The sequence below is a fragment of the Pipra filicauda genome, unplaced genomic scaffold, assembly GCF_003945595.2.
Source record: "Pipra filicauda isolate LSUMZ 115617 unplaced genomic scaffold, ASM394559v2 scaffold139_size1960392_pilon, whole genome shotgun sequence".
NCBI classification, from domain to species: domain Eukaryota; kingdom Metazoa; phylum Chordata; class Aves; order Passeriformes; family Pipridae; genus Pipra; species Pipra filicauda.
This window is the reverse complement of record NW_024103873.1, coordinates 1,919,110-1,942,710: the sequence shown is the minus strand read 5'-3', so window position 1 is coordinate 1,942,710 and position 23,601 is coordinate 1,919,110. Positions and strand designations below refer to the sequence as shown.

Sequence of the window (23,601 nt, the reverse complement as noted above, 5' to 3'; positions counted from 1 at the left end):
GAACATGGAAAAGGACTAGGAAATAGGAGAATACTCCTATCAAAGCTGACTTGAGTGTGTCTGACAAGTACATGAAGAGAATTGCCAAGCAATAGCAGGAGAAGCAGCACATTTTTATCAGTGAAGCCTCAGTGAACAGAAAGGAAGAGTAAGACTTGCTGAAGGTCAGGATGTACTAAACTGTGACAATGGTTAAGCTGAACAAGATTCAGGATTTGAGAAACTGAAAATGATGGGCTGCTTGCAGTTAGTAAAAATAAAGATCCTTGTTTCATAGTCAAATATTTATGCACAAATCTCAGTGGGCTTTTGGTTTACCAAGGAAAAAATGCCAGAAGTCCTTAATAACCAGAGAAGCTGCTGACTAAGCATTCAGTTACTATCTATAGTAATTAGACAACTGTGTGACTGAAAGGGCAGCTGCATCTGCAGTAAAATGTAAAGTTTTGGGGAGACAAGGTTTGCAGTAAGTAGAATTAAAGAAATGTCTTACCCATCTGACTGTGTTCTTATTTCAAGCACCTTGAACCTCTGCCTTCCTATTGCTTTCACCTTGACTGTTTCAATTCCATATTCCTGCTCTTCTCTGTAGGCATAGATTTCTGCTGTTGTTCCAAAATGTGCTTCCCTTTCACGTACGTTACTAAAATAACAGAATCAAGGATAAATTTAATCAATTACCCACCCTCCAAACAGCTCATTCAAATTCCAGGAGTCAGTCTGCCTGCACTGACTATACATAATGAGTCTTATCAAAAAAGTAATTTTGGTTAAATGCTTTCAAGTAATCACAATTATTTTTCCTTAATTCCTTTATTTAGTTTTAAAAGCAACTTCTAATTTTATTTTTTTTTTATGGTTGGGGTTTTTTTGCCAATTAACTTGGTTTTATTTTAGGGTCTATAGGTGACATTCTAGTAGCACAGGCACAGTGTATCTGCTTCTCAAATGCAGATACTTAAAGGACCAACATTCTTTAGATGGACTTTATAAAAATAATTGTTACCACCTCCCACATAAATAAACCATAGTAATCTTGGGGGAGGAAGAGGGAAAAAAATTCCCAACTTCTTTTAGCACTGATTAGCCTTCATCTTTTCTGCTTTTTTATCACCTCCTGTGTCCAAACTCTACCGTGAAACATTTGTCTGTGCTTGTTAATTTATACACAAAACAAGCAACAATACAGCTCTCAAAACAAGAATGTGATTTTTCCACTTCAGGTCCTGATTTATTCTTTAAGCAAGATGGAACAAACAGTTCCCAAAATCAAGAGGATGCTCAAACAAGGAAGCAGATCAGCACTCGCTGTTTCTCTACACAAAAACGTGATGCTGTCAAGCACCAACCCGGCGTGACACGACAACCTCGTGACACACTAAAAGGCGATTTTGGGCAAACAATCTCAACGTACAACTGGTTATTCAGCACAGAACCGAAGCAACCACCTGCTTTTGGTTTAGTATCCAAAGAACCAGCGCCCCAAGTGCCCGTGTGCTGTACCTGTAGGCAAGCACGGCGAAGGTCCTGTCCCTCTGGATTAAGTTGCGCACCATGCTGACCTCCTGCGGGTGGAAGAGCTGCAGGGGCAGCGTCTGCCCCGGGATCAGCATCACCATCACGTGGGGCAGCACCGGGATCACCTGGCAGCTGTCGTCGTCGTGGACCGTCCTCCCGTGGAACTCCTCCATGTCGGAGCCTAAGTACTGGGAACAGGGCAAGGACAGTCAGAGAAGGGCCTGGGGGTTTGCGGGAAGGACGTGGAGGTGTTGGAAGCACCGAGGTGATCAGAGGGATGGAGCAGCTCTGCTGGGAGGAGAGGATGGGAGAGCTGGGATTGTTCAGAGGATTCAGAGTGAGCTATGAGGAGAGGCTGAGGGAGCTGGGGGGGCTCAGCCTGGAGAAGAGGAGGCTCAGGGGAGACCTCCTCACGCTGCAACTCCCTGACAGGAGGGGGGAGCCAGGGGGGGGTTGGTCTCTTTTCCCAGGCAACCATCAGCAAGACAAGAGGGCTGGGTCTTCAGCTGTGCCAGGGGAGGGTTAGGTTGGATATTAGAAAGAATTTCTTTCCAGAGAGGGTGATCAGGCATTGGAATGGGCTGCCCAGGGAAGTGGTGGATTCTCCATCCCTGGAGGTGTTTAAGGACAGACTGGATGTGGCATCAGTGCCATGGGCTGGGAACCACGGCAGGCTTGGATCAAGGGTTGGACTGGATGATCTCAGAGGCCCCTTCCAACCCAGCTGATTCTGTGTTTCTATGAATTGTGGCCTTTCAGTGCCTTAAGGAGCCGACAGGAAAGATGGGGAGAGGCTGTTTACAAGGGATGGAGTGACAGGACAAGAGGAATGGCTTCACACTGCCAGAGAGTAGGGTTAGATGGGGTATTAGGAAAAAATTCTTTATAACAGGAGTGGGGAGGCCCTGGAACTGGCTGCCCAGAGAAGCTGTGGCTGCCCCATTCCTGGGAGTGTCCAAGACCAGGCTTGGAGAATCTGGGATAGTGGGAGGTGTCCCTGCCCATGGGACTCAATGAGCTTTAAGGTCCTTTCAGCCCAAATCATTCAATGATCTTATGATTCTATGAAACTAAAATTAAGTCCTGGGCTTAAGAACATTACAACAGAACTACACAAACCCAATCCAAACCTCTTCAAGATGTATTTCATGGACAATATATAAAAAACATACCATATGTGATGTGGGCAAACTGGTATCAAAATTAATGACGTTTGGCTTTTCTGCATCTTTACTATCTTGGTCTTCCACTTCCATTTCATTGTCATCTTCTTCCTCACTCTCTGCTAAGAAGCACAGACAGAATATTGTGTAGAAATCAGTCAGCAAAGACTAAGAGACTGAAAAAAATCAGAGAATGAGGGAAATGCATTCAATATTCCCAGGCTACAGCCTTGCACAGGGAAGCAACCTTTATATGTGTAAACTCAAGAAAAATAATTTTCTTGCTGTATACAGGAAAATCATTATTCTACAGAAAGACTCAAACGCTGGCAATTTACTTTTGAAAAGCTAAAGAATGACATTTTTGGAAGAAAATAATAAACAAAGGCTGTCAGTGCAGATTTTCCCTGCAGTAGTACTTCTTTATCTCAGTTCTAAAGGTCTTCTGTCTGTACACTGGGTTTCCAGATAACTTAATTTCTTGCAGGATGCTGAATGCAGTGTTTGAAGCAGTACAAACCAGAACAATAAAAATAAGCAATGTGAAGCTGTGTATTCATGCAGGGACTCCTGCTGGTATTTTAGACAATTTAACTGCTGTCAGGCTCTGCTGTGTGTACAAAACAAACACACAAACCCAGCAAAGGCAACTCCTAAGGAAGCAAATTACGTGACTCCAAAAGATTGCAGGTATAAAACAGTATTTAAAAATTACTTTTTCCTTCCTATTTCTCAGTTCCAGATGTTGATCTTAAAATCACTTTCAGCAAGAGGACAGTTAAAAAATTATCAGTATATTTTATTTTGGAAACATAAACGGTGTACTTATCTGTATAAAATCCGTATAGATATTCTAAAATAAATTAAAAACATAGTGAAATAATAAAAAATATTATGTCTAAAATGCTGGTTTCACTGTCTGTTCTGTGCATTCCCATACAATGTGTGCCTGCAAATACCCAAACCAAATGCAATGCAATGATCACAAATTTATATCTGCTTTATCTGACCCTATTTCTTTGAACACAAACACTATTTATACACCATATTATATCTAAAATAGATGTTATCATAAACCAATCTGCAGGATTCTTACACCAAGAGCTGCTGGGTAATGGATAATCCCAATGGTGCTGAAAAACATCATTTAGATGTTGAAAGCTATTACAAGATAAGCAGAAAAATATCTTAACAACAGCCTGTCTGGTTGCCTGCCTTTGCAACTAGTATATTCTTAAGAAATAACCCAGAGCTGAAAATTTAAAGGGTGGAGTGATTAACTGATCTGAAGGGTTCTGTAGGTAAATCTTACAAAAGAAAGGTGCTGCAGAACAGAAGAATCTTCCTTAAGAAAGGGGAGCACCACTAATTTTACTATTTCTGAGAGTGGGAAGACAAGAGAACAGCGAAGAACTATAAGCTGGTTTTGGAGAACCTTTCCTTTCCTTGTTTGGCCTTCACACACATTTGTTAAATAGTCAATAGTCTTCTTTCTGCTCCACCTCATTTTTCTTTTAATAATGCCTAGTTTATAGAACCTGCTCCTATGGATCCATCCTATATTTTATTTAGCTCAACAAAAATTATCCAGCGTGTCAGAAAAGGAGGTTACAGGCTCTCTTTGGTATTTTTCCTAATTAAAATATTTTAAGCAATGAGACATCATCTTCCTAATTATTGTTAAAAATATTCCATTTCTACATGAAATTTCCTTCCATCATATTCAGTTAGGAACCCTGACTGTGAATGATTGCAAAACACTTAAGACGTAAAAAACTGCCATTATTTTGCTTAGTTTGATATGGAGGGAAAGAGCAGGAAGTTTTTGCTTGGTTCTGGGGCAGCAGTGCCAGATGGGGGGAAGGAAAAAAACCCATAATATTCTGCTTTTCCATGTGCTCTCATCCAGCTGGATCCATCATTAGCAGGTCGAACAGCCTTTTAGAGCGAGGCCATTCCCCTTGTTCTGCTGAAGGCAGAAGGAATTAACAGCAGTTGATTAGAAAGAACTGCCTGCCCTGCAAACTTTTGCTGGTTCTTGCCAAAAACGCACAGTGGCTGCTGTGTGGTGGCACAGGAACGATGACTCATTTCACTGCAGCAGCACCAGCGAGCAGCGAAAAAACACCACCGGCGTCTTCACCCTCGCCACGGGGACAGCAGGGGGGAGGCAACACAGCCTGCAGCTTTACACCCCTCACTAGACATTTATTAGTATTATTTTTTTAGACCTCCAGCACGCGGGGACGAGGGAAAGGCGAGTGCTGAGGGGACCCTGCAAGACAGGGCTCACGTTCCCCTCATGGCACATCAGGCATTCCCAGAAGCTCCCGTTCCACCCTCGACGCCTCTGTGCACAAATATGAACCTCATAACAATGTAATCCTATTAAGGCCCTACTTCCTAAAATATTCAGGGAATATTTTCATATTATTTAAAATATACAGGCCTAAAATGCTCATAGAATTTCCTGCCATAGGAAGTGACTTTGGTTACTGGCAGGACTTACTGCTACTTTCTCCTCTACATGCTTATTCTGAAATAATGTTTTTTTCCAGTTTAGCACGAGCTACTTCCGAAAACCATACGATCTCCTGCCACTTTGGAGGCACTATATGCAGAAAAACGCACATTATTATGCAATAAGTACGCGTAACGAGGAATTACAGTGGGGTGCGTGCACAGATAAGCCGGGCTGTCCCACACACCCCAGCACAAACACTGCCAAAGCCTGCACAGCACACGGGGCACAACGCTGCCCTCCGGCCCCTCGCTTCCCTGCTTATTAACGGCACCGGGGAGCATTTAAATGCAGTGGAGACCTTCTAAAACAACACATGTATTCCTCAGACTTTGCCTGGTTTCTGAATGTGCAGAGAAATGTCCGGTTTGCCCAATCTGGTGGAAACCCCACAGCGCGTTTCGCCCCAACACCCCCGACCGAGTGTCCCACCCTCCACCGCACATTTATGGACTCGGTGGACTTATAAGAGCCCAGGCCTTACAAAAGCAGGATTTGCGGCTCCACCGCCCAAGGTTCGCCCCCCACCCACCGGGAGCGCCCACAGCTCCACAGCCCAGCACCCCCGGCCACGCACCGCTCCCCTCACGGCCCCTCCGCCCTGCCCGCTCCGCTCATTCCCCTCACATCGCCCTCAGCCCTTCCCTTCGCCCCTTCCCCCCGGCCCCGGCCCCTACCGGGCACCAGCTGGAGGTGGTTCCCCATGTTGTTCCGCGGCTCGCCGCCTCCCTCCTCGGCGGCCATCGCTGTTTACCCGGAGAGGAGCCTGGGAAGCGGCCGGGGCGGGGCAGCAGGAGGAGCCCGAGCCGTGGGCTGGGGGGAGCGGGAGTTTCAGCGGCCGTGGGGCGGTGGTGCCGTGTCCCCCGGGAGGGACAGTCCCTCCCGGCCCTGGCGGTGCCGGGGACAGCGGGCCCCTGCTCTCCCCAGAGGGCACGGCCATGGCGGACCCGGTTACCCGGTTAGAGCCTCCGGGCTGGCACCTGCTGCGGCTCCCGAAAGCGCCTCAGTGCCCGAGCCCTGCTTTGAGCCTGGCAGAGGGGCTGGTGTGCCAGTGTGAGCTGGACAGGCACCAGGGAGGCTGAGATGACCCGCGTGGTTTGTGGGACAGACCTCAGTCCTTGTGTAGTTTCATTGCTTTCCCCTTTGAATAACCCCAAACAAACCTGCCGTATAATGACTCCGGGATTTCTCCCTTTCTATTACAACATTTACTTTTTCTGTTGTTGGCAATGTTTATTACAAATCACTAAATTCCATACGGTGCTCCTGAGCATTTCACAGTTGCTTTATCTCAGCCCTGAGACTGTTTTGTCCCAAAAAGGCCTTTTTTGCAGGGCAGAATTCTGCACTTTCTGCTTTTCTCTTGAGTATCTCCCATTTCAGTTCAGCAACAATATTCTCCCTGGACCAGTGACAGAGGAAACCAATGATTAGCCAGCAAGCAAAACACTAATTTTTATATTTTTTTCAATCAGAATAAAACGTTTTAGAGAAGCGCATTTAAAAGACAAATAGCACTCTAATTTCCTTACCATCACGGGTGGGAAATTCCAAAATAATCACTATCTATACTGACCTGAATGTGCCTTTAGAGCAACAATCACTACCACATTTGCCAAATGAGGAATGTAGCGCAAACATGCCCATGATGATACATTAAGCATTTATAAGAATACAATAATCACTGAAGTGATTAAGTTATGATTCCATAAGGTTTTCTGCATTATCTCAGTGTAATATGCCCAATTGCAGGGTATTGTATCTGTTTATACACCATAATAAAAACAATCAAATGTTTTTGTTGTCAGGCTGGTTTACAGCCTGGCCAACTGAAGTATTAAAAAATTATATGAGCCACTTCTCCACACCCTGGGGTTTCATAAAAAAGTTAGGCTACATATACTTCTCTTAATATGCTAATCTATTTTGCTTTCTGTTGGTTTTTTACTGGATTGCTGGGGGTACATTTAAATCACACTTTTAAGCTTGTTTCTGAACTCTCGAGGGACAGAGCTTATTTTTTCGTGGCTCATGAGATTCTCCAATAATTCCATGACTGAAAGAACTGAGGTTTCTTTTAGGAAACACTAAATTCAACAAAAATCATAATAAAATGATAAGTAGTGGAAACCCAGGATTTCCCTCTCTCTTATTTTGGATGCTATTGCATCTCTGTATGACCCTAACCCTGCTAAGAGCTGTATCTGTGAGCACATTAACTCCAGCTACTGCCTTAAATCTAAATCCACCCCCCAAACTGGGCATTAGCTATAACTTAGACTTTGACTATGATTTACAGACATCACTATTCACCAGGTTTTCCTACAGGGAAAGAGACACTGAAGACACTGTGAGGACTTTTTGGTGAAGATTTTTCTTGACATCTGTGACTTCTGTCAAGTACCACGTTACCATCAGGATGTTTATTGAATACACTAAGGTATAATTAATTTCTAGGTTTTTAAATTAAACCTGCTAGGAAACACATTTAACATATCAATATTTATATTTATTATCACAAAAAGCTGCCATTAGTTTGAAGAGTCATTAAGGTTACACTTTAATCCCTCCCAGCATGTGGTGTGTTCCCAAATGGAGAGTGGAATCACTGGGAGTTGTTTGCTATTCCTCCAGGTCAGGTTATAAACAGAAAGCAGCAGGTTGCAGACCGAAAAGCAACGTGTCAATCCCAAGTTATTTGAGTAAATTTGGTGAGGGCAAGGCTATGTATATCCCAGAGTCCCTCAGTTAATCTGGTCAGTGCCAATCTGTCTGAGGGTCCCCAAATTACTGTAATTTAGATGAAGTCAGAGCACTCCAATGTGATGAAGGGCTTTTTGCTTTGGAGCAGCTGCTTCTCACAGATACACACAGACAGCTGGGGGGAACTTTGCTTCTGGAAACAGCACTCCTAAAATAAAATGGAAGTTCAGATACCATGCCACCAGTCCTGGGGGGTTTCATCCCCAAATTCATGTCATCTCCCATGGCTGGTTGGGAATACTGGCTAATTGCAAAGTGGTTCTTGGTTAAACTCTGAGTAGTTTGGAGGCAGAGGACATTAATCACCTTTTCAGAAGAAAAAGGAACAAAGAAAAGGACAGCAGTGCAAAAGATACTGAGAATTTAATTTAGTGTTAATTTAGTTTTCATCCCAGGTCATACTCGAGATGGGGAAAGCAAAGGCTTGAGTGCTGGTTACCTGTCCCTGTGCATGAATTACAGGTGCAGTTCTCAACACAAGGTGTCTGCAAACAATCCCCAGCCTCCCCTTGTCAGTCATTCCAAGCAGGATATATGCTCTACCAAAAACACAGCTCAACCTCCCCAAAATATACCATTTGGTCAGTTTGTTATTTAACCACAGTACTTTCCCTCCCATATTCCCACTCCTGCATCCACTATGCTCGGGAGGAAAACTGTGTGACTGGTAAAAAGATAAAAGAGGAACTCAGAGCAGCTCTACTGACAAAATCTTTGCCGTGTAAAATTCCAAAGCTCCTTTACATCCCTCAGCTCCCTCTTCTCTCGGCACTAGTTGAGAGAAAAGTTGTCAGAATGTATAAGCAGCCAATGCCCTCCCTCATCCCCACCTACATAACCGGAATTCAGTGGAAAACTAAATTAATTCTCTCCTTTGTGGGAGGGAGAGGCACTAGATGGTGCTGTAACATTCACTTTTGCAGGATTTCTCTGGGAGAATTACTCAGCTCTGCTGCACTGGGAGTTTTGGGGGTTCTATTTATAGGGGATTCACAGCAAACGATGGAAAAGTTTGATCTCAGACCTTCTCCTTTTAAATGAGGGGTCTGTGTGTTTCTACAACACACAGCTTTGACTGGGCTGTTTAAAAAGTAGTCTGTTTAGTCTAATTAAACCAGCAAAAGTCCTGTGTACGTGTGCCATTGATTTCTCCCCTGCCAATAAATTGGCTTGTTATCCACCCAAACCCGCTGCTGTAGGCAGAACAAAGCAATTTGTCCAAGTATTCCAAAATAAAAAGTGACTCCCAACCTTTACAAGATCTATTTAACACTGACAGGAAGAAAGCAGTTACAGGACAAAAAGAAAATCTGTACTTTGGACGTGAAAAAAGCCAATTACAAAAAATATGTGACACCATTTTTGTACCAACAACCAGGCAGCCCCAAAACTAAAGACACTCCATGTGTCATATCCACATGGCCAAGGAAATTCCTGGATTTTCAAGTTACCAGTGGAACTTATTACTCCCTCTGTAACCACTTTGTTGCACAAATTAGGGTAATGCAGGTGTTACCTGTCAGTTTAGGCACCGAGCAAACAGGGAAAATTCCTTTTTCTGACTGTAAAACCAGCCCAGATCCTGAGCTGTCAGCTCTGCTTACACCGGATTTGCCATCCCAAAGCTACTAAACCATCAGAGTTGTCCATTTCAATATTAAATGTACTCTCAGAGAACACAAACCACGTGAGGTGATTCCAAAAGCATAAAAATCAGTGATGGAGAGAACTATTGTAGAATAAGTGTGGTTGGACAACAGCTGGGGAGTTAAAGAGCAGCAGAGGAGCAGTTTATCCCAAACCAGCTCGTTCTTGCCTCAGTTGGTGTTGTGGTAAGAACAGGGCATATTTATGATTCTTTGCTATCTGCTGGTGACAAAGGAGCAGCTCTGAATCTGCAGAAGGCCCCAGACAAAGAGCCCATTAGCCAGACATGCCCGTTACTGTGCAGGGAAGCAAATTGTCTTGCCAGGGAACCCCGGCCAAGTAACAAACTGTTTGGCACATGTGCCAAGCCCATATTCAGCACAAGTGATGGGCAGCGTGGCAGGGAAAGCAAATGGGGCTGTAAACACAAATTTGGTTCAATAAAGGGGATAGAGAGTGAGGGAAAACACAACACTGGCTGGAAGGGTACAGCGAGTCAAAGACACCCCACGTCCTTGGAACCTTTAGGAATATTGCCTCTGTGTAAATCCAGAGTTCCCAGCCACACTCCCAGGCCACTGGGGATGTGTCCATAGCCTTCAGGTGGAGCTTAGCACAGACCACTGGTTTAACCTGTAAAGAAGATGTATCAGAGCTAAGGGTTTGATATTTCCTTTAATTGTTTTCCATCACCAAATTTTTGGTTGTCTTTGCATTAATGAGGTTCCAAGATCTTTAACCAGCGTAAACAAGAGTGACTCAGAGTCACAGAATCACTGGGGTTGGAAAAGACCTCTGAGATCATCGAGTCCAACCTTTGACACCACCTTGTCACCTAGACCATGGCAGTGATCTAAGACTGCACGGACTCTTACCACCTATAACATTTCTTTTCCTTTCTCCATTGTTCCTGCTGGACCTGCCAGCAAGTTCAAGGTATATATAGTTCATTGTCTATATACTTCTGGACATTATTGCCCAAGAAGATCCAGTTAGTCCTGTCTGAACAGGAGTTTATGTAGAGCTCACTTCAGCAATCCCTACTCACAGTGGGAGCACTGTCACTTTTATACATGTATATATTAACCAGCAGAGACAAATTGTTCCCATATATTATGTAAAATAATGTAAATGGGTTTATATACATTTAGATGGAGGTAGTTTGTTCATAAATCTCACTTCGGTTAAAAATACAGAGCACTTAGTGTGAGTTAAAAGTCCTGTTTTCCTTTCTGTGTGTATTTAGAGCGTGCTGCCTCCATTATCCATGCAGGAAAATCACTCGGAGCTCAGGGAGCTTCAAGGAAGTTAATATGGCAACATTTACAACAATATTGTCCTTAATCCTGGGGAATTTATCTTGGAAGTTTGTCTGCAGTTTGTCTGGGGGAAGAAGGCCAGTAACCTCAGCAGATGATAGCAGTGAAAATGTATCACTGAGCCAGGGTTAAACACTGAGAAAGAGGGAAAGAGGCACAGCAAAGGCTTGGAAATCAAGACCTTTTTGGTTTTGTCTTTTTACCACACCTCAGTAGAGACTGAGCACACTGTCTTTACAGGCTGCTTACTTAGGTTTTCTCCATTTCTTGGGCTGAAACATCATTCCCCACCTTTTTCAGCAGTGGCACTGAGTGTTGCATCACTGCAAAGATGGTGAAAAAAAAATGTGCTACGAGGTAATGGGCATAAACTGCTTATAATGGACATAAATGCCAAACTGCTGGGTTTCTGCCTGGGAGAGCAGAGGAACAGGCAGTGCTCTTATGCTTTTGGAGTTCTTGTTTTCACTGAATCACGGAATGGTTTGGGTTGGAAGGAACCTTAATAATCATCCATTTCCACCCCCTGCCATGGGCAGGGACACCTTCCACTAGCCCAGGTTGCTCCAGGCCCCATCCAACCCGGCCTTGATGTCCCACATTTCAGCCAAGCAGATCACTGACCATCCCAGTCCCGTTCTGGAGGCATTTCCCAGAGCCTACATCTCCTTGGGACAGCCAAGTCCTTTCACGAGGGTCATTACCCTTGGAGGTGTTCAGATTCCCCAAGTGCCCCACGTTTAAAATCCATCTAGCTGCCAGTTTTGTCTCTGCTGGAAGGAGAGAAGGGATCTTGCTGCCAGCTGTGTGGAAAGCTCTGTCAGATAACCTCTCTCATGTACAAAATGACTCACAGAGTAGAATTTTCTCTTTCCCAGCATAACCAGCACATTGAGGAGATTCCTCTACCTGAGAGAACCTCCCAGGGAAACACTGAACTGAGTAACAGCTTAAAGGACTTCGGATAAAGCAACAGCGAAGAGCCCCACTGGGAATGGGAGGGAAATATAAGTTCAGAAACATGGAAATTCTCACTCTGCACAAGATGTTTCAGGAATTTGATTACCAGTGCCTTCCAAGTACCACCTGGATATTTAGCTGGCATCAAATCAGCTCTCAACGGAGAGTTTTGTTGTGTCTGTGTGTTCTGAGAGGTAAAAATAACGCACTAATCACATTTTTAAGCTGTTATCTAATTGCAGAGAACATCGCAGTGCAGAAATTCAGTCCTCAGAGTTTCACACCAAGTTTTCACCTTGTTTAAGGGCAGATGTACACGGATTCCAAAAAGAAACAGATGTTTTCAAACCATCACAGCTCCTTCCTAGGGGTAATTACCTGCAAATAGTGAGGTTATTAATGCTATTAGTTGAATATCACTGTCTTCCAAGCATGACAAATTCATCAAAGTAGAAGTTCTAGCACAAGAGTCCCACCTAGGATTAATTTCCTCCAATGGCTGAGTGTTTAAGGAGATTTTCAGCAATAGATCATATTCTGTGGGCCATTCACCAAAGAGTTGATTTCCTCCAATGTTCCGAATCACTGGAAGCTCCACATTTTACAACACTAACACCGACTCCAAATTTGTCACTGATTTCACGCTTCACAAGTTTTAAGAGTCTAAAGGAGCCAACAAACTGTTCCACAAGGAACTGACCTTCATTTAATGACCTGTCATAGTCAATGGCAAATAAGAATAGGAACAACCAAATTGAGATACAGATTTATAAACTCAAATTGCCAGGTAAATAATAATTTTCCCCCTTTTTTATTCATTCTATTTCATGTAAATCAAATATTGTAGAGTTTAAATATAATACATACAGCTCAGCATATTCTCTTCAGAGTGTTTTTTAAATAATGTATTTTGTACATGTAATTTTTTTGGCATTTAGTTACACTACAATGGAGGCCAATTCATTTTGTCCTTGCCTAAATTTCTGAAAATTCAATTAGTCCATTAATCTTATATTACTAATGTGGACATACAAACAATTTACTAATGGCTTTTGGATGGAAAATTGGATGACTTCTCTCATTTTAAATTTCCTATTGTTTTGTTAAAGAATCTTCCCACCCATTCCATGTTATGGAAAGCAAATCTAAGGTACAAAAGGCGTGAGACTGCTGGGAATTAATTTCCAAAGTCAGGTAAAATGTCATTCCATTGTTCTTTTAAAAATCATCCCCCTAGCACCTGTAACATGAGGAAATGAAAAATGGGAGAGGCTATTAAGCTAAATGGCCTTTTGGAAAGCTGGAGCAAAAGCTTTACAAATGATGTATTGAGGGAGGGCAGCTAAATGCTGTGTTTTCTGTGTGGTTTCTTTATGTTTTGTTCCTCCCCCAGATAAGTAGGGATTGAAATAAAAAGAGGCCTGACTAGATGTGTTTTCACTGCCTCGATCATTAGGGTCTGACACTCAACTGGAAGAAGACCAGCCATCGAAGGCAAAATGGAATAATTCCCTTTTAATGCCTTATTTATTGGGATCTGAAGAAGGCTGGGTTAGAGAAAAGGAGCCTTGTGTCCCCTGAGAGCATCTAACTGTGTTCAGCCCTGCCAGCGAGAGGAACGAGAATCAATAACGCGCCGGAGACGCCTTCCCTGCCTCGCTTCAGATGTTTGTAGTTCATAAGGAAAAGGCACTTTGTGCAGAGGTATTCTGGTGACACAGTGGGATTTTAACCCCGGCATCCAGGAACACAGGTCCAGGAAGTTGCTGGTAATTCCCAGGCTTCCATGTCAGAAACACTCTGAGTGCTCTGCAGTTGGTTTGCTCTGTCTCAAGTGCTTCGTGCCCTAAGACCCACTGGGGTGACTGGTTTTAGCACAAACATCAGTGGTTTCCCAGTGCATCCACTCCCTTACTCTTTCTAACTGTTTTATTTTTGGGAGTAGTTTTGCAACGTGTCTCAATAAAGCTTCTAAAAGCAACGGATTCAGGGGTATTTTTAAGGACAAGCTCCTTTCATTTCCAAACCTGAGAGACCTTCTTCCATCTTCTTAGAACGGGTCAGAAAGGGACAAACTGTACGTGAAGCAGCTTTGCTGACCTTAAGGCATCTGGGAGCTACTTTCCAAGGGAAATTCCAGCTGGCAACTGCTGTAACAGTCTGAGTTCCAAGCTCCATCAGAATGTACAAGTGGATTGGAAACAAGATGAAAATGGTAGTCCAGTGTTATTTAAATTTAGCCAAAACAATGCAGTTCTGCATTCCATGATCATTTAAATGTATCCTCTCTTCATCCACTGGCACTTGGAGCAAAACACCACGTGCAAACAAACCTGCCCTTTCCTCAGAGCTGGGAGAAGTGACATTCCAACAAGGAAACTGCACAAGAACACTGAGATAGCACCAGATTTTTAAAGCAAATCCCTACATGAGACATACAGAAGAAACCCAGGAGATTACTAGTGAGAGACAAAAGGAAGCACATTCCAGAGCAGTGCTGCTCCAAAGGATGGGAAATGCTGTCGTTGAACCAACTCTGTTCCCAAATTACCTGAATAAAAAGGATTCAGCCAAAGGACTCTACATAAGACAACTCTATCTTCTGAAACAGAATCAAAGGCAAAGAATCTATTCCATTGACAAAATAATTAAATCATTAATAACTGCATGCATATAAATTTGGGACTGAATGATATCAATTAAATTCAATTAACATCTGTGCAATGCTTTGAGGACATAAAACGTCATGTAACTCTAAAGAATTCCTAGAATTAATCCTATTAATCCTATTTTTAGGATTTATTAATCCTAAAACAGTTTTTGCTGCCTTAGCACACTGCTAATGTGAAAATCACCATAAGCAAAGGCAGGGGTACTCCAAAGATTTAGGGTGGCTGGTAATGCTTTTGTATGAAAAAGTAAGGTTTTTTTCCATGGAATCAAGTTCCACTTGAAACTGGCAGTTATAGGCAAATCAATATTGATGACATTTTAAAAATAACCATATTCTTTGTATCACTATTGATTTCAGCAGGAGTGACTAAAGAAAGGATATACATAAATATACCAAAAAGAGAAGGGTTGGATATTAATGTCATCTTTTATCATCGTAGGCACTAACATGGCTGCAAAGTATTGATTACCTTAAAAGCCCCTAATAACTAAAGAACTATTGACTTAATATTTTTCTCTAATCCTCCATGAAATTTTACAGTAAGTCCTGATGTATTTTCTGTTAAAGAGTTTTAGGGCTGAACTATATCATGTACTTATCTGAAGTGTCAGCTCTGGGGCTTACACTGCAGCTGATGAGAGCTCTGGAAAAGGTGAGTTATAACTCCCAAGATTTAAGGATGGTTTCAGGGACTCTGGAAATAGATACATCTTCCACTGTATATTATTCCATAGCTTTTGTCTTTTAAATAATCTTTCTAATTAGGGAATAATTTAATATAAATTTATTCAGTGGAAACAAGGGTTCTGTTCATAATTACTCAAGTACAGCTGTTCAGAAAATTCCCTCATCGTTGTATGAGTGTCTCAACAGCCTTTTTTATTGCTGCCTATTTTCCCATCACTAACACACTCATTGTCTGGTTTTCTAAAACTCCAATGAGTGGTGCTGATCAAACCTGAATGAGGGAACAGTGAAAGAAAACTTACCCAAACATCTGAACTCCTCTGATCCCTTTAAAGTGAGTGGATAATCTACTCCCAACCCATGGGCAGGGACACCTTCCACTAGCCCAGGTTGCTCCAAGCCCCATCCAGCCTGGCCTGAGACACTTCCAGGGATCCAGGGGCAGCCACAGCTTCTCTGGGCAACCTGTGCCAGGGCCTCCCCACCCTCACAGGGAGGAATTTCTTCCTAATACCCAGTCTAAATCTACCCTCTTTCAGCTTAAAGCCATTCCCCCTCATCCTCTCTAGATCCTGGTCCCTAAGATCCTGCATTGTCATGGAGCAACTGAAGAGCTTCTCACCTTAAGTCTTGTTTGGTTTGGGCTCAAACCAAGCAGCCAAGAGATTTCCAGCCCCTTTGGATGCTCCTGAGGCCTCTTTGCACTGTGGTTCTCCTGATGTGTCTCTAATATCCCATTCCTAACCTGTTCAAATCTATCCAGCCCTTCCACCCCTATAAACCTCACCTCAGTCCAAACTGCTGATGCAGAGAAAAGCTTTGCTCACCCTCAGCAATTCCCCTGAGCCAAACTTTATCCATTCCAAGCATATTTACAGAAATACCTTCAAGATTTTGCTACCAGAATTACAAGAACATCTCTTTGCTTTTTCCAAAAAGATCACAGACTTTTAGATTAAGCATTAGTAGCAGAAATAGTATAGAAAGAGAGGTGATATTATAGAGCTCCTTCTGCCTGACATCCTCATATCACCTAAAGTCACACTTTCCAAGATCTCTTCATAGAGGGAAGGTGAACCATAATGTGACCCAGCAAAGAACAGACTGTTTTTCCCTTGCCTCCAGTAAAATAAGGACTTTGCTTGATCCCGTGGGTTACATCTAATCCTTAGTGATTGGTTTGGGCTCAATCCTATAATCACTTATTTATGGGACTATCTTTATTACAGGAGCAGCCTCATTAAAACAAATGGGTTGGTTATTCATGTTTTCTTTGAAAGGCTCCTCAAAGCCATTTAAGCCCCCAAGTCCTATTTAAGCCCTGCTTTCCCCTGGGTCTTCCCAGCCCTCTGGAAGGGTTTGGGATCACCTCCATCACAGGCTGGGAGCATCCCAGCAAGGAGGGGACGCACTGGGAGCTCACAGCCTCCTTCACACCGAGGGCAGCTGGCCCTAGAGCTCTGCCCTTAGAGGAGTCAGAGCACAGCACTAATTATTTTAATGACTGGAAATGAACTGTGAATTCCTTAAGAGCCATTGAAGCAAAACATTTTCAGTCAATCTCCCCCCATTAATACCAGAGCACTGGAGATTGCTCATATCTTTAATAAGATGAAGTACATCGGCTGGATTTCCCTAGTTAATATTAAGCCAAGTGTTAAAATATCAAACCTTTAGATGTAATAAAGGAAAAGGATAAAAAAAAAAAAAAAAAAAAAAAAAACAAGAAAAAAACTCACAACATCTGAGCTGTGCTGAGCTGGAGTGTTTGTGTCCATCAGTGCATCCCCAAGGAGACCTGGAAGGGAATGAGTCCAGGGCTACCCTGCTCCTCCTGCAGCACCCAAGTGGCCTTGGGATGCCCGGGATGCTCTGTGGGCTGTGGGACAGTGTGGGATGCAGGATGCTCTGTGGGATGCAGGATGCTCTGTGGGATGCAGGATGCTCTCTGGGATGCAGGATGCTCTGTGGGATGCAGGATGCTCTGTGGGATGCAGGATGCCCTGCTGCACAGGGCCCAGGTGTGTGTCTGGCTCCGCACTTTGTCATCTCCAGACCAGCAGTTATTCCTCTCTCCCTCTTTGGTTATTCCTGCTCTAACTGCGCTGTTCATTGCTGATTTGCTTTTTCTTTGTATATCCAAGGAAATGCAAATATGGAATTTAATCAGCAGGATGAGACACGACAGCCAGTGTTTGCCAAACAGTTTAGTGAGCCTGAGCACCTCCATTAGAGACAGAAGTTGCAGCAGCTTTAACAGACGATTTTCAGGCAGCTCTGACCATCCATGCAGAAAGAAATCACCTAAAATCATGATTCATTTTTTAAAATGCTGCCTGAGCTCGAGTCCCTTAAAAATAAAAACGTCATTACTAATTCAGGGATGTTTTCATTCAGTCACAGGTGCTGGCATGCAAGTGTGGCACACACAGACATTAACAGCCCTCAGCCCTGTGCTTGGGGTCCAGAGCTGCCTCCAGTGCCCTGGCAGAGCAGCCCTGGACAGGGAGACCTCATCCAGCCTTCCAAGAGCAGGGCAGAGCCATCCAGTGCCATTAACTGCTCTTTTCTATGTGGAAGCAGCATAATGTGGATCAGATTGCAAAAGGAGCTGAGATTAAACACAGCTTTTAATGGCTCTGCAAACACATCTGGGAAAAACATCCGCACATTCACCACTAAATTAACTCCTCATTTTTTGCCAATATGGCCCTGCTTGCATTCTGCCACAGCTCTGGCTCTGCAGATGCCTTCCCTCAGTGCTGGAGCTCCTTACTTCAGGAATAGATGCCCATTTTTGCTGTCAGGCATAAAATGGAGCAGAAGGATTTTCACGGTGCTCAGACTGATGCTCCTGACTGTGGGTGATGCCAACCAGAACCCTCCACCTCAAAGGTTGGAGTCCACGTGCTACAGCCTGGCTTCAGGTCTGTGATCAGCAAAGAAGTCAAAGCATCAAGCCTTTTCTCTTCCTTGCTCCAGGAATCCTTTGAGGAGATTGTGTTCCTCAAACAGGCTCATTATTGGAATGGATTTAGCCCAGCTCATCTCAAGGGCTCTTCTTGGGAAAGGCCACAGACGCTGAAATTCCAGATTCAAGTGTGATCCATTTGATAACAGACTTGGAAGAGGTTGCCCAGAGAGGGTGCCCCATCCCTGGAAGTGTCCAAAGCCAGGTTGGACAGGGCTTGGAGCAACCTGGGCCAGTGGAAGGTGTCCCTGCCCTTGGCAGGGGGTGGAATGAGATGTTCTTTACAGTCCCTTCCAAACCAAACCATTCTGTGATTCCGTGATAAGTGACCCCACAGTCTTTCTCCTCCCTGATTACACATCTGCTCAAACTCTCCTGGTGAGAATATTCAAAATGAACAATCAGGAAGAAGGGCATTTCTCCAGTGCTGATATTCCCTTTACCAGCACTCAGCCCTCTGCTGCAGAGCACAGCGGCCATGGGGGTCCATGTTCCCACACAGAGCCCCCTGCAATGGCACCAGAATCATTCACACAGGTTCTGAGCACCTTGTAACAACAAACCTGCCCGTTTTAGTGAGAAAGCATCAGTGAGAACCCTCTGTGAGGGTGCACTGCCCTTCCTGTGCCAGCCCAGGGCTGTGCTCAGCCTCTGCAGGGACCCCCAGAGCAGAACTGGGCCCCTACAGCCACATTCTCTGTTTTTAACCACTGGATAACTTAACATCCTAGTTCTGTTACTGCAATAGGATTGTTTAGCTCACATCACTCTGATAAGTCTCATTCCTTAAATTCAGCTGGGCCTGCTGGCTGATTCCAGAACAGGGAGTCCTCCAGCCTGTCTCCCACCACTGTTCCAGCATCCCAGCTCCCAAACTTGTCTCTTTGATGGAAATAATCATATTTCATAGTCACTGCTACCTCCTCTGCTCCCTCTGGGCTGCTGAGCATCCGACTGACCCCTGCAGTGCCTTTGCTTAGGCAGCCAAAAATCCCAGGGATTTGGAACAGGAGTGCAATACTTTCTCCTTGCAAATATTTCTGTGTGTGCGACAGGAGAGCAGCTCATTCCCTAGCCATGCCCATCCCTCACAGGGGGAGCTCAGAAACCAAAACCAAGATGAATTTCCTTCCAGTAATTTTCCTTTTGCCCATTATTGCCTGCACAATGCACCATAACTGCACATTTCTTTTGTGGCTCAGATAGAAAGAATTGTTTAGCTGTTTATTAAACAACAGGGTTGAATGAAACCAGTCACATTATGTTGTCTGGAATATGGGAGTTAATTGGAAGACACGATGATTTACTCAAGTTTGAAATACCAAATGGGGTTGGGAGTAAGTTAATGGCAACCAGGATCAGAATGGGACTGTGGAAAATGGAAATTTTATTTTAATTCCTGCTGAAGTACTTTTGTAAATGAGTTTGCTCTGCCTCGCTGTGAGAGGTTTAGCACAGCTTGCTCTGCCATTACATATTTAAATGTTATCCAAGGGTACGTTAAATACAGTGACCAGATCACATTCATCAGCAACTTCCTTTCCTAAATAAAACACCAGGGAGGAGAGTGTGGCAACTGGGGGGAATCTCCTGGACAATGAACACCCAGAACAGCCAGTGCTGGGAAGCTGAGGAGCACCCCCAGCACTCCCCCATGCCTTCCTCTGCTCCCCGGAGCACTCACACAAGGGTTTGGATCATGTAAACCCAAAATGTCAACACTGTCGTTTCAGAAAAGCCAGTGTGGCATTTTCAGAGGGTGTTTCCACCTCTGCCTGTTATGCCTGCACTAATTGCTGGTGCTGGGGGGGGATTTTTTCGGTACAAGAGGCACATCTGCAGAAAATGCCACATGTTTATTCCCTAGAATGAAGACAAATAACAGGAAGGGCTCCAAATGCTCTCAGCAGCAGTGGAATAACTCCACAATAGCCCACGGAGCCCAATGAATGTCTCACAAAGCTCAAGCAGGATTTATACTGCACGTGGAAATGGAAATGTGGGCCATTAACAGGAAAGCTCCAGTCGGGGAAAGGAGGGGAAAATGTTGCTTTTCCCACTGAAATGCTTTTTGAGGGGGTTGCCAAGAGCCCAAAGTGCCAAAGCCAGGCAGGCAGCAGATGGTGTGGGGGGCATCACTTGGGCTTCACACTCCTGAGACGGGCAGAGGCTTCCATAAATTGGAAGCATTGTTGGAAAAGGGTAGGAAAAGAGCTGCTGTTTATTTTCAGTATCTGAGGAGTATTTCCTGCAGTGGAGGGTAATGAAAAAAGAGAACAACAGAAAGTTGTCCCTTTACAGAGAAGATGCAAAGCTGAGATGCTCCACTCACCATGTCTTGCCTCAAAGGACCTTCAAAGGCCACATTTGTTTTATCCCAGTTCCTTTCCAAGGGCACAGAACTCAGCTCTCCTGGCTTTTTTTCACCAGGAAAGCACAGAATTTTTGCAAAGACATTTTTGTTGCTATCAAGAGATGGTCAAATTCCCCCATCCCATCACTCCAGGAAATACAATCGTTTCCTCAGTAACTTCCCATCCTCCTCCTCTCCCATGGAAGAGCCAACCTCCTCCTCCTCCTCCCTCCTCTTTCTCCTCTTCCATGAAAGACAAGGCACCAGCTGGCACTAAGCAAAAAAAGCCCATTTCCTTCTCCCCTCCTCCCCACCATAGCATTTACAAGCTTCAGTTTTCCTTGTGTTTTCCACCCCCAGTTTGGAGGAGCCTGTTGCTGGCCACGGGCACACCACCTGCCCTGGGAGCTGGGGACAGTCCCAGGAGCTGCTGATCTCTGGGCACAGAGGTTAATCCAGTTGGCACAAACTGATCAGATCCTCTCAGAATTTTATTACAACCTTTTTTCCCCTCCCCTTCATTTCTTTTTACATCTCTCTCCCACTGATCCCTTAATCCTTGCCCTCAGCAGGTTGGTTTTTGTTTATCTAAACATCTCCTGCCATTGTCTAATATTCCCTTCCAAACATTTGGCTTCTCCTGCCCTTCCTTAGCATAAACCAGCCCAGGACCAAATCCCACTGCAGTCCTTTCAGTTTAACATCTGCTTACTTTACTCCAGTTGCTCTTCCACAAAGTATTTCCAAACAATCCAATATTTTGCTCCTCTAATGAACCCAGAGCTCACCGAGCTCTGCTTGAGGCATCTGAGTTTACTACAGGTTTAAAGATCACACCTTTCCAGAAGCACCAGCTCTTACACCACTGGAAATTAAAACCATTAACATCTTTTTGGATTATTTTGCCCTCAGGCAAAAGCAGGCTGCTGTTGCAAGGGAGTTACTCCTGAGTTATTGCTCTCTGCTTGTTCCTCCACAAGGACAGAGTTAAAAAAAATACTTTGCAATGCTATAAGCTTAAAATATGTGAAAAAAGGGAAAAATAACAAGTCTGAAACATTTGCAAGTGAAAACACATCATGCAATTCAAATTCCTTTAGAATTTACAAAGCAGAGAAGTTGTCAAGTGTCAGTCCAAATTTTTCCTTACAGTTCGTGCTTTTCACCCTCCCTTTCAAACCTCCCCCCAAATTCCCAGTTCACGTGGCAGTGGGAGCACAGTGAGCATGAATCCCCCTCCAGTAGCACCAGTTCCCTCTTGGAGTGACCAAAAGAGGGAACTGTGGCTTCAGAGCCCTCACTGGTCCCCTCCACCTAAAGGACAAAGTGCCCTTGGACTGAAACGGGACACGGCCACACTGGTTTGAGAGAGGATCTGTAATTTCAGGAAGCATAATCTGGGATAACAAGGTTTTACAGGGATCTAAGTAATTCCTGAAATCGTATCTCCTGTATTGCAAAGGCCCCTCCATCAATCTGTGTCAGCCCCTTGGCTCCCTCTCCCATTAGGATTGTGAATTTAGTGGTGCTGCAACGCTGCTGCTCCAGTGCTTGGCTTCCTGTCAGGCAGCAATTCTGGAAAAGCTGGAACACTGGCTGCTGTGCTGAATGGCTGAATGACACACAGTGTCCAGGGCCACCTTGCTCTTCCTTTGCCATGTCCCCTCCTCCTTGCTCAGAACTGCTTCCAACAGCCATCAGCCCAACAAACACTGGTACTGTCCAAATACTGACAATCACAGAATCCCGGGATGGTTTGGGTTGGAAGGGACCTTAAAGCTCATCCAGTGCCACCCCCTGCCACGGGCAGGGACACCTTCCACTAGCCCATGTTGCTCCAAGCCCCCTCCAACCCGGCCTTGGACACTTCCAGGGATCCAGGGGCAGCCACAGCTTCTCTGGGCAACCTCCTTTATAGGTTCCTTTTGCAAACCAAGGATCTCTGTGAGTGTTCCCTCCTTTTTCCTGATTTTTCTAACTGATCAACACTAACCAGCAAAGATATAAGACCTTAAAACACTTTGGCCATCACCTTTTGGAACCTTTGCACTCCTGCAAACACCATCTTCTGCTTAAGCACAGAGGAGCAGGTGGTGGTTGGGGCTGAGCTGGGTGATGACTGCAGAGGACACTGTACAGAGCTGGAGATGCCTGAGGAGCTGAGGGAGACCTTTGGGCAGAGTTTGGTGGTTGGCACTGAAGGGCACAAAGAGTGAGTGCTCCAGAAAAGCCCTGTGAGGCTGTGGAAGGGTGGAGATGCTGTGCCAGGCCGGGGGGAGTCGTGAGGTTTGAGGGGAAAATTGCTGGAGGGGTGTTACTACTTTCCTGCATGAATATATTAACCTAGTTTCCAGGCAATTCCTGGATTTATACTTGGGAAAAAATATTGTACTGCCTTTTCAGAACACACTCTGGAGGAGGGAAATGGGGTTTTCTATGTCAAGTAGGTCCCTTTTCAGTCACAACCATTTGAACACAGTTTAGCAGCATATATACAAAACAAACCCAGCCAGGCAGCTCCAAAGCTCATCCATCTACTCCTGATTAGTTCAACAACACTCCCATCCCTGAATCCCTTCAGATGCAATGGAATGCCTTCCCTGCCTCCTAAATTTCACCTATTCTAAGAACTATTGAGTGAGACCCTGGGATTCAGCAGGATGTCTGTCAGCACATCGATTGGGCTTTGCCTGGCAGGGCACTTTGTGAGCAGCCAGTTCCTCCTGATGTTCCCTGTTAACCACACTGGGAATTCCCAGGCAATTTCCAGCCCTGCTCTTTCCAACTTGCTCCACAAGTCACTGGGCTCCCCACAGCTCCCAATTCCCAACGCTGGGCTGTTGAGCACAGAACAAAACTGTTCTGTGCCCTGATCAATATGGGCTGGTGGGAAACTGCCCGTGGACATCCAGCTCCCAGCCTGGAGTTACAGCAGGAGGCTTTGCCTCTGGAGAGGCTTTGGAGCCAGGAATGCCCAGGGGCAACTGGGCACCCCACTGCCTCCCCCACTGCACCCTCATCCCAC

The 23,601-nt window shown here is 44.6% G+C and overlaps 1 protein-coding gene across 6 annotated transcripts in view; it reads right to left on the bottom strand.

Annotated features, from left to right (window-relative positions):
• The window catches only part of CRBN (cereblon), a 58,075-nt gene that overhangs the window by 10,596 nt on the left and 23,878 nt on the right, over positions 1-23,601 (bottom strand). For 3 of the 6 annotated variants that reach the window (XM_039378495.1, XM_039378496.1, XM_039378497.1), the window contains 3 exons: positions 2,691-2,803; positions 1,504-1,706; positions 494-643 (listed from right to left, as the gene is read on the bottom strand). In XM_039378495.1, coding sequence (XP_039234429.1) covers positions 494-643; positions 1,504-1,706; positions 2,691-2,774 — 437 coding nt within the window. In that variant the 5' untranslated portion in view covers positions 2,775-2,803. Of the gene's footprint in view, positions 1-493; positions 644-1,503; positions 1,707-2,690; positions 2,804-5,879; positions 5,969-23,601 lie in introns of those variants that run through there. The other 3 variants (XM_027746412.2, XM_027746413.2, XM_039378498.1) reach the window with 3 other exon arrangements.